The sequence below is a fragment of the Perca fluviatilis genome, chromosome 18 (assembly GCF_010015445.1).
Source record: "Perca fluviatilis chromosome 18, GENO_Pfluv_1.0, whole genome shotgun sequence".
NCBI lineage: Eukaryota > Metazoa > Chordata > Actinopteri > Perciformes > Percidae > Perca > Perca fluviatilis.
Genome location: NC_053129.1, coordinates 29,184,031 through 29,195,665, shown reverse-complemented (window position 1 = coordinate 29,195,665; position 11,635 = coordinate 29,184,031). Strand labels below are relative to the sequence as shown.

At 39.7% G+C, this 11,635-nt stretch overlaps 1 protein-coding gene across 3 annotated transcripts in view; it reads left to right on the top strand.

Moving 5' to 3' along the window:
• The first annotated feature begins 1,286 nt into the window (after window positions 1-1,286).
• Window positions 1,287-11,635, top strand: part of si:ch211-243j20.2 (uridine-cytidine kinase-like 1) — a 33,748-nt gene continuing 23,399 nt past the window's right edge. For 2 of the 3 annotated variants that reach the window (XM_039782170.1, XM_039782171.1), the window contains exons 1-4: window positions 1,287-1,463; window positions 3,840-4,048; window positions 8,159-8,265; window positions 11,138-11,308. In XM_039782170.1, the coding sequence (XP_039638104.1) occupies window positions 1,369-1,463; window positions 3,840-4,048; window positions 8,159-8,265; window positions 11,138-11,308 (582 nt within the window). In that variant the 5' untranslated portion in view covers window positions 1,287-1,368. The remainder of the gene's footprint in view (window positions 1,464-3,839; window positions 4,049-8,158; window positions 8,266-11,137; window positions 11,309-11,635) is intronic. The other variant, XM_039782173.1, reaches the window with a different exon arrangement.

Below are 11,635 nucleotides of genomic sequence, written 5' to 3'. Positions count from 1 at the left end.
GGCTACAACAACGCATCAATAATTCAGCTTTCTATATGATGGCGTAAAAGCAGATTCATGCCATGCTGTGAAGATACAGTAAGCTGTACAGGCTAATATCAATGCGTATCACAGATTCAAATATTTATGGCATTCAAAAAAGATTTAAAAATGTCTCTCTCTAAAACGATTGGCTAATTCCAGTTTAAGAAAAAAAAACAACAACCTTAAACTGAATATTTCCGTGTAATTGTTCATGTAGATGTCAGGTTAAAGGATAGGCCTAAACTGATTTATGACAAACTCACCAGAATAATAGCAGAAATAATCACTTTTAAGCAGCCAACAAACAGTTCTACAAAATATAAAGCAAGATTCAGAGACAGAAGATCCATATTTGATATAGCATAAGGCCATAATGTGCTGCACATACTTGATGTAATGTTACAGATTTATATATTGGTTGTCAGTCTTGTGAGAATAGCTTCAAAATATTTATTTAGCCTAGTTAGAGCGGATGACATGTAAAAGCTTTCACCCCTTCAATATAAAATGATGCCTCACTGTGCTTTGAATTATGGCTTTAACTGGCCAAAGACTAAGATGTAAACAAGTCCACTGGTGTTTGTTGAATACATTTATAACATGATGTATTATAAGATATAAAAATACTGTACAATACGGGGCTAGTAGGCAATGGATATGCGGCTCTCAATGTCTCCGGTCACATAATTCATGACTGCCGCGCAAATTGTGCATTCACTGTCCAGTGGGACAATCCTAAATGTGGTCATAATCAGCTTTCTAGGTTTATTATATTATTGTTCTTTGAGAAGTAAAGTTAGGCTACTTGTAGACTACTTGGTATTTGTCAAAAATGTATTTTTAACCACATGCGAAAAAACATTGAGCACTTGTTAATGACATGCAAACTTGATTGTGATAGTTTTTTTTTTTTTTATCCTTTCCTAAATCATTTCAATCAAAAAACTAAGCAATCTATTTAATGTGTTGTTTTGGCTACAGAGCTATCCTGTCTAAACTGATGCGAACACCACTTTTTGATATGAGCTGAAAGGAACTACTGTCATCATGTGTCCTCTATTTAGCTATATTTTATTAATTTTTTATTTTCAATTTAACATATTGAATTAGTGGCCTCAAATTTTCCTGTAGTTGTGGCAAAAAGTAGTGAAGAAATTGTTTTCATACAAACCACTGCAGCTTTGTTTAGTTTAAGGACTTTAGTTAACATTTTTCCGATTACCATAAATACAGCTTGAGTTTACGCTTCGTGACGTAATGACGCTTCCAGTGTTTGGTTTCGGCGCCGCGCTGAGTCCTGAGCCAGGGATGGTTTTAGTATAGAGGATCTTTGGCTGAGCAGACATGGAAACAGCAGGCAGCGATTGTAACGTTAAACCAGGCGAACAGCAGGCAGATGGAGGAATGGAAGCGGACAGGACAATGTCAAGGTCTGACAGGTAACTAAATAAATAATAATGGATGAATGTCTGCGGCACCAGTCACAACACTAGAGGAGCATAGCAGTGATAACCGCTCATGTTAGCTAGGTTTAGCTAACGCCCTGTCTTCCACAGTCATCATACCCTGGCATTGTGTTAGCGTGGCTGCAGTGAACAAAAGCGAAAGACAATCAGACGGAATTTGAATAACGCTAAAGCAGCAGCAGAGTGGTTGTGGCCAAGTCATAACGAATTTGTCAGAGGTTAATTTGCAGTGTTATACCCTATGGTTATAACGTTACATAGCTACAGCTGTGTTAACACTAGCTACCTTCCTCTGGCTTCAAGAACGCGTAGAACTGTCCATTATTTTGTGGAGCCCGTCACGCCAGACCTCTGTGACAATTTGACAAATAATGCACATTTGTTATTGTTGGCAAACGTTAAGAATTGGGATAACATTAATTTACAGCGTTTAAATGTGTCCTGTTAAATTCGGCATAACTGGCCACTAACCACATCCAATCTGCTTTGTATGAATAACGTTATTGTTTTAAGCATTTTGGTATTAATAATAACAAGTAAAACATCTAAATGGTTCCACTCCGCAGGCTAATGCTACTTTGTGGCTAACACTCGCTTATTCTTGACACGTAGCACTGAGTGTGTGCAGGTGGTCAGGTGTATGTGGCAGCTATGCTAACCTGTCTTAGTGAGGGTAGCTGGGAGTAACAACATCCGTCCATTCATCTTATCTCTGACTAGGTTACAGTATTACATTTTCCAGATATAGTATGCTTAATTGTGGAGGACAAAAGAGTGGAACCCAGCGGGTTATTTGAATGGGACTAACACTGATATGTGCCATTTTCTCACAATGCACAAACCCACCTAAAATTGGTCAGGTTATCATTTGCTCGACCAATGAAAACCGTAGACCATGAAGCATTGTTCTTTAACTCATGCACATTAATAGCTATTCATTTGCTGCTTTTTGTTACCGGCAGATTCTGGCCTATCAAAATTGGGTCATTATATTTTCTAAATACTAACAAAGGCTCACTTTTTTTAATAAACTATTTAGAAATTAAAACGCAGCAGTTAATTTTGAATACTGTTAAGTTAAAACAGGAATACTATGTTTATTTTGAGCTTTTTTGTTATTGCAGGGACCTTTTTTTTTTTTTTTTTTTTTTTTTTTTAAATCAGCAGAGATATCCCAACAGTTAAGAAAGCAGAAGTCTTGACCATTGTGACTATACGAAGTTACATAAATCATTTGGAGACAAGCTTATATTCACCTTGCATTCAGTTGGCAGACATTTTCATGGAAAGAGACTTCCATTCATACACAACGGGAGACTTTTGGTGTTCTGTGTCTTGCTCAAGGATTTAGTTTTTTATGTGTTTTTTATTAGAGACAAAACTAAACACTGAAGGGCTGAAGGAAGTATTTCAAACGATTTGTAAAAGTTTGAATTGTATCTCTGAAGCACATCTTCGCTAGCAGACGTTTTGATTTGTACGTTCATGTTTATGGTTAGGCAAGGCAACAATAAACTGCCAGATATCAAGATTCAGTTTAGCCTGATATCTCGGCGCGCAAAGGTATGAGATATTCTAGTCACAAAATGTCCCAGCCAAATGATGACAGCCTTACTCATGTGAATGGTGGGCCCACCCTGGGCTGTGCTCATCAGGGCAGCGGTGTGATTTCCTGGGGAGGGTTGGCAAGTACCCCCTTCCTCCCCCTCAACCACACCGACAGCAGAGACCTCACTGTGGGGAGAAAGTTCAGAGAGAGACACTAGAGTACATCGACTCTCTCTCATCTCTCTGCAGGACAGTGGACTATCTGCAGCTCCACAATAGTCTAAAAATAAAGGCTTTAAATGTTCAAATGTTGGCCAATTTTTCCAAACGATAAAGCCATAACTTTTGGTTAGCTATGTTTGATTAGAAAAAGGCTACTCCTGACTTGGCTTTGTGGAGCCTGCAGATATTACCAAACAACTTAAATGCCTGTGTTGGAGCAGCAGCACGGGGCCAACCATGAGCTTAAAGGGCATTTCTGATGGCAGCGTATATACAGAAAATTAAAACACTGTCATGAACACATTATTGACATATTTGTTATTTACAGCTAGCTGAGAGAGGGGGAAGACATGCAGGAAATCGTCACAGGTCGGATTCGAACCCTAGACCTCTGCGTCGGGGCATAAACCTCTCACTATATGTGTGCCACAGAAAATCCTTTTTTTTTTTTTTTTCAATACTGGAATTATTTAATATTAAAATTGCAGAAACGAAAAGGGATTTTAAACATAATGTTAGGGTTTACTTGTGGAATAAAATAGATATGGCTTCTGCTGTCTTTCCTGTCTGTCTCTCTAGTGGGAGCGGAGATGATTCCCTTGATAGCCTCCTGAACTGTGTCCCCCGGTGCCCTTTGACCCCGTCTTTATCCCCACGGAAACGGACCACAAGCCAGTCCAAGACAGAGCCTCCGCTGCTGAGGACAAACAAACGCACCATCTACACCGCCGGCAGACCACCTTGGTACAACGTCACGGGGACCACCTTCAAAGAGGCGTTTGTTATTGGTGAGAAATCAGGCAACTGCCTGTATACGCTACCGGTCAAAAGTTTTAGAACACCCCAATTTTTCCAGGTTTTTATTGAAATTCATGCAGCTCAATGTCTTATTGTACTCTGAAATGAAAGAATAGAACAAATGAACAATTTAAGATAAAGAAATCATGGAATCAATTTATAAACCAAAATGTATTCTAAATGTTTGACTCATCAAAGTAGCCCCCTTTGGCAGATATAACAGCTGAACACACTCGTGGCATTCTTTCTACCATGGAAATCAAATATTCTTCAGAAAGTTCTTCCCAACTCTGTTGCAGAAGTTCCCATAAATGTGTGGCACTTGTAGGTTGCTTTGCTTTCACTTTTCTGTCCAGTTCATCCCAAACCAGCTCAATGGGGTCTGGTCTGGTGACTGTGCTGGCCACTCCATGTTTTTAAGCTTACCGTGTTGTACTTTTTTCCTAAGGTAGTTCTGGCATAGCTTGGACTTAAGTTTTGGGTCATTATCTTGCTGTAGGATGAACCCCTGACCAACTAGGCGCATACCAGAGGGTACTGCATGGCGCTGCAAAATGCTGTGGTAGCCGTTTTGGTTCAGGGTGCCTTTTACTCTGTACAAATCACCGACCCTGGATCCAGCAAAACAGCCCCAGACCATCATGCTTCCTCCTCCATGTTTGACAGTTGATGTCACACGCTGAGGAATCATCCTTTCGCTATCTACCGACAAAAAAAGAAAAAAAAACAAACAAAACCCCTGCCGGAGGAACAAAAGATTTCAAATTTTGATTCATCAGTCCATAACACCTTCTTCCAGTCTTCAGTAGTCCATTGACGATGTTTCTTGGCCCAGGCAAGCCTCTTTTTCTTATTCTGACGTCTTAGCAATGGCTTTCTTGCTGCAACTCGACCTATCAAACCTGCAGCTCGAAGTCTTCTCTTTACAGTTGAAACTGAGACTTGCTTATTATGACCACTATTAAGCTGTGCTTGAAGATTTTGTCCTGTGAGCTGCCTATCACCCAAGCTGTTGACTCTCAGAAACTTGTCTTCTGATTCTGTTGTGGCTTTGGGTCTGCCAGACCTCTTCCTGTCAGAGTTTCCCCCAGTTTCTAAGTGCCTTTTGATGGTGAAGAATACTGTACTCACTGACACCTTGACTTTCTTCGCAATTTCTCTGTAGGAAAGACCAACATTCTTGAGTGTTATGATGGTCTGTCTCTCTTCAATTGTTAATTGCCTTTTTCCCGCCATTTTTATAGCAACACACCACTTTCTGCAGTATAATACTGTTCAAATAATGCTCACGAGGGTATGGTACCACAGTGTGTTCAAACAATACTTTTATACTAACGGAGGGGGTGGTAAGTAATCCAGACAAGTTGGAACACCTGTGGGAATTGGTAGCACCAACTTTCAAAGCTTGATCAACCTCCATTGCTGCAGAACAGCTTTACATTGTTAACCCATTTCTTGTTCCCTGAAAAAGGCATTTTTGTAAAATGTACATTATTTTTCAGTTTTGGGTAACCTTACTTTTTTTTAACCTAAGGCAGTTCACCACTTGCCTTTGTACCATTTCAAGCTATTCATTGGACTTGAACTGCTAAAATTTCAAGAAAAAACGTACAATAAAAAACTTACTGACCGGTAGTGTATAGTGTATACTTCTGTACTTTGTTTTAATTTATGTCTTATTGCTTAGGTATTATCAATGTATTTTGTTTTTCTCTTTGTAGAAGCCAGGAGTGCACGAATAATACCAAATCTAATGGTACACTTAAGACTAAACATTTTTAATTAACACCAAATAAAATCCATTTCCTGTGATTTTTTTATTTTATTTTTTTAGCACCTGTGATTATAGGTCTACTCCTGATGGGGGACGCCAAAGTCAGGAATTTTCCAATTCTACATATGGTGACTAAGAAACAGCAAAGTCTTAAATCATACATTAAATGAAGCAGATCTTCAGCAATTTAAGGCTATAACTTTAGACCCATAAATAACTTCTCAGTCATTGTTTTGAAAAGTCTGTAATAAAACCGGTGTAACTGCAGCATTAGCTACAGTATTTGCTGGCTGTCTTAAGGCAGTGGTTCACAAAGTGGGGTCCGGGGGCCCCCAGGGGTCCTTGAAGGGGTTCCAGTACTGTACTGTAGTCGACGTGGCTCCGGTTAAAAAGACCAGACTGTGCAACTGCAGGGAACTTGACTGAGCAACTGAGCTTTAACGGTCAATATAATATAGCGAGAGAAGAGGATAGTAGAGGAGTGAAACGATGAGGAATGCAAGGGTTAAAATAGAAGCTTGAGGGGACATATAAGATGCAGGGATGTCAAGAAGAGATGGACAGATGATTAAACAGAAAGAGGAGGCACGAAGAGGTGAGGACAGATGAACAATGTGAAGCGTCATAGACACCAGAGGTTGTTTTCTATCTCTTCAGTCTCGTTTTATTGCTAACAGCATAAGGCAGTTTTGTCCGCTATAACAGGCCAGGCTTCACTGCTGGGTGACACAATTTTGCCTAAACTACAGGAACACAGCAAATAGGGCTTTTCTCTACTTTTTAATACATCATTTTGCAAGTCAGAACCAGTATTTTGATGACCTGTCTGAAGCTGTAATCGTACACAGTAATCATAGACAGAAATGAGGAGCCACTGCAGGGATTTTTCCTTAGTGTCCCAGTCAGCAGTTTTGACTCTGATGGGTCTTATCTGAGCCAAAAAACCCGTTTTAACACTTCACCGAGAGTTGTTTATACCACAGAAGTAGCTCTGTAGGCTATTTCTGTTCCCGCGCACACACTGTGCACGCACCAACAAACGCACAAGCGTTGGCAGCAAATGCATCCAGTTTTTGCACTCTTTGCCAGCCAGCATGTAGTTCTGGCCCAGTTCCCAGGATTGTTGAAGAATGGCTGCTGTGGTCTTTAACCCAGGAGGTCGAGTCAGGAAAACACTTACGGTACTTTATTTTAATTTTTTTACATTTCTGGTACAGTTGCCCGTATTTGTCTTTATTTTTTTTTAGTTTCCGACTCCAAAAATTCTGATTCCAGCTTCCTAACTGTGAATATTTTCTAGTTTATTCACTCCTCTGTGACACTAAACTGAATATCTTTGATATCTTTGACATTTGTCACAATTTTCTGACATTTTACAGACCAAACAACTAATCGATTAATCAAGATTAATAAAGAGTCGACAATGAAAATAATTGTTAGTTACAGCCCTAGAAATAATATAATATTATATATAATGTGCCTTGTCTTATCATTTTTTAGCTCTGTCTGTCCTTCTGCCTGTCTGTCTGTGTGTGTCTCTGTCTGTCTGTGTCTCTGTCTCTGTCTGTCGCTTTCTCTTCTGTCTGTCTGTCTCTCTTTGTCTCTGTCTCGGTCTATTTCTGTGTCTGTCTGTCGGTCGAGCGACTGCAGTGCTGCAGCAGAAATGACAAGACTGACAGCTGCAGGTATACGGTGCTTATGTAGAAGCACTTTCTGCTATAAGAGCAGCAGTCGTACAGCTGTAGGTGCATTCCTGATCCATACCTTGATAATGCCATCAGGATTATATTCGCTTGAGCTAGGACACAACACATTTTAAACCTGATGTAAAACAAAGCATGTACATCATGTAGGGCTGCAGCTTTTTAATTCTCGATTAATCTGCCAATTATTTTCTCAATCAGCTAACCATTTGTTCTAGATACAGATGCTCATCACAGTTTCCTAAACCCCAAGGTGATATTGTCCAACAAACAGCCCAAACCCCAAATATATGCAGTTAACTATCACACAAGACAAAGAAAAGCTGCAAATCCTCACAATTGGGAAGCTGGACCGAGGTAAATTTAGTCTTTCTTTGCTTTAAAAATTGTTTAATGGAAATATGTTTTGGGGATAGAGAATCACTGCTCTACAAGGTGAGACAGATACATTATGCAGATAATGAGGTCATTTTGATTTAAAAAAAAAAAAAAATCAAAAGAAGATCTGGACCAGTCAGTCATCGTTGTCTGCGTCTAACACGACAAAATATGTGGTTCAGTTTCTGTAGCAGCTTAAATAGGTCTTTCTTTATTGGTAACGGCGCTGTGTTTTTCTCCTCCAGGTCTGTGTGGAGGAAGTGCCTCTGGTAAAACCACAGTAGCCAATAAGATCATTGAAGCGCTGGACGTTCCCTGGGTGGTTCTGCTCTCCATGGACTCTTTCTACAAGGTACAAAATCCAACTAATGGCCCTGATTGTAGTACTCGAGTGCGATTTAAAATGTAAAGAAGAGCTTTGATTAAGGGTATTTCAGCAGGAGATCATTAAATCCATTCAGTAATTATTTTGACTTGCTCAGTATTTACACAGTAATTAATTAGCTTCTGATTTTTATGACCACAGCCGGTCAGTATAGATTCAATATTAAACAGATGTCAAATCGAACACCCTCTTTCTTTGCTCGTAGGTCATTAGTGCTGCTTTCAGCACAATAAGTAAAAGCTCCTGACCGATAACCGAACACAATTGTTCATATCAATTACCCCCTCCTCCTTCTCTGAGACCAGAGGTCGATTCTTTTGCTTTACTCACAGATTACAGAGCAATTATGTCTCTAAAGATTGGATCCAGCTCTTGCGGTCTTTGTCAGTTGAACAATAAATAAGTGGGGACGGTTCGTTCTTGAAGGCAAACTCTTATGTGCGTTTCTGATGTTTTGTACTTTAAAATGACCGCTAATAGAGAATTGTTGCTTTCAACTAAAGCTGGGCATAAGCATTGTACAAACCCAAATTCCAATGAAGTTGGGATGTCTGTAAAAATAGAATACAATGATTTTCAAATCCTTTTCAACCTTTATTCAATTGAATACACTACAAAGATATTTAATGTTCAAACTGATATACTTTATGCATACACATACAATAATATGTAGATACTCATTGATGTAATGAGGGTTAATGGAAGAGCATGTTTTTGGTGGCGGCACCTGTATTATATACTGCAATGACTTGTATTCTTGTCTATTGATCCTCTTTTGAATGTAATTTAACAGATGAGGAGGTACACTCTTTTTTTTTTTTTTTTTTTTTTTTTTTTTCTTTTTAAAGAAACTTTTAGGCAAGGCTCAGCAGCTTTATATGTATTGCACATTTCAGCAACAAGGCAATTCAAAGTTCTTTACATAACAAACATTAAAGAGCAGTTGAAAATGTTAAAACTTGATGGAATTAGTGCCACCAATACATGAGAGTGAAGGGCAACAGGACAAATACATATAGGAGAATGGAGGTGAAAAACGAAACGTTTGTGGCTGGATTTTCAGAATGTTTTGGAGATATACTCTTACTAAAACTGCCCGAAACTAACACACACTGCCAGAAAACAGGAAGCTGCTGGATGTTGAAAAATAAAATGCACCCTTATCTCAACTGGAAACTCCTAATTTATTGTCTAGGTTTTCGGTGACTTAGACTTTTGACAGCTGAGGCATGACCATGATTTATGATACCCCATCAAATTCATTTTTAAAGATGTTTGCATGTGTGAACTCAACTGAACTTTTTCCATTTAGTTATTTCTTGTATGTTAATGTGTTAAATGTATCTCCAGCTTTTTTTCATGATCACACACAATTTTTAGTAAGCATCAACATTGGCTTTCAAAAGCCACGATAGAAGCCTGTGGTTATATGATCTCAAACATTTGTCTGCCATCTGGAGATTGAATTAAATGAAAATATTTATATCTTTAGTCCTGAAACCTGTGTGCTTCAAGGTTCAATATGGAATACATTTACTGTAATAAATCCAAAAATGAACCCAATGCGTCATCAGATATTAAGGAAACATAAGTTGAAATACTATCTTTTCTGACAACAATGCTAATGTCAGTATTTTCTCCTTTTTGAAATTTCCGTTCCGTGACAGAATTTCTGTTTATGTTTTGGCCTGTGGTTGTTATCAACGGCCCAGTTTGACAGCCAGGCCGGGTTGCCAGATATACCTTTAAAAACGTAAACCCAGCGTGCTACAGCTGTAACGTTAGTACAGCCATGAAAGCAGCAAATACACCAACAGGATCAATTGAGATAGATTCTAGCCGACCTAAAAAAACTGCCGTGTTTGTGTTGCGTGACCAGAGACGTAACAACCCCCGGGTAAATATTGGAGATGTATTTGAAAGATGGAGACCGCTTAGAGCCCAAAAGGACGCCAAGTTGGCTAATTTCCTCCTGAACAGGTAAGCATTAGCTTCAGGCTAATTTATCACGGGCACAAGGGACGGGCATTTTATGTCATTTCAACATTTGTGTACTCACACTGAATTATAAAGCTAGAGTACCCGAGTTGTTTACTCGCAAAAACTATTGAGACGCAGCCAGTGAAGTGATCCCGACTGGTCCTGGCTAACGGCGCCGTGCTAACCCTGCTAACTGCTAACGTTACCGGAGGACCAGGCAAGCGGGCCACGGCTGTTGAGCGGGCGTGGCCGACAACGGTGAGTTATTTTAAGCCAAGAGAGGGGGGGCTGTAAATCGGGAAGAGAGGACTGTGAGTTTGCAGTGTGTTTAGCGATTGTTGCCGTAATTCTAAGCCAATGAAGTGTGTTCAGTCGGGTGGAGAGGACGGCATGGTAGTGTTCTTTTTTATTATTTTATTTTTTTAAGCTGTTCCTACCGTAATTCTAAGCATAGGAAGTGTGTCTGTCCGTCAGGTGGTGAGGACAGCGAGGTTGTTGTGTTTTTAGCGGTTCCTACCGTAATTCTAAACCGAAGAAGTGTGTCTGTCTGTCAGTTGGGTACAGAGCTCCGCATGAGCACTGCTTTTAAGACTGTCAATATAGCCAGCATCTAACGTTAGCTACTCCGCTGTGCTGTGAATGTCTGGCTATGTGAGACTAGCGTCTAGCAACATTGTTGTGGATGCTGCGGTCTCAGCCTGGCAGCCTCCATGAACTTCGAGTCTGGGAGGAGGGGCCAGGCGAGACGACTCTCTCCAGTATTTAGAATTTGTACTGCAGTAACTATTTTCCACACTAGCTGTCAGTATTACATATTGCACCTTTAACTTATTTTCCATATATGCTGTTTGTGTGCCAGGTGTTGAATAAAGAAGAGCAGGAGCTCGCAGCCAAAAATGAGTATAACTTTGATCACCCTGATGCCTTTGACTTTGAGCTGCTGGTCACCGTCCTGAGGAAGCTGAAGAAAGGAAAAAGCATCAAAGTCCCGGTGTACGACTTCACATCTCACTGCAGGCGCAAAGAATGGGTAAGAAACTGAGACTTAGTGTATAACTCCATTATAGATGGGATTTGTCTCTCTTCTTCTGCTGAAGTGGGAAACTTGAATTCCCTTAGTTTAAGACGTGTACAAATATGCAACTTACACAAGTGGGATGTGGGAACCTGAAGCCTCCGGAACACTGAGAACCGATTTTTTTGTTCGTTAAGTACGAGACATCTTGTGTCCAGCAGTTAAACTTTAGAATTTATAATTGTTTTGCAAATTCATAGATTCTGGATTTTTTATGAGCGAGAAGGAGGTATGTCATTCTAAGAATCTTTTAACAAGGTAATTCAACTTTTTTGTTGAAAA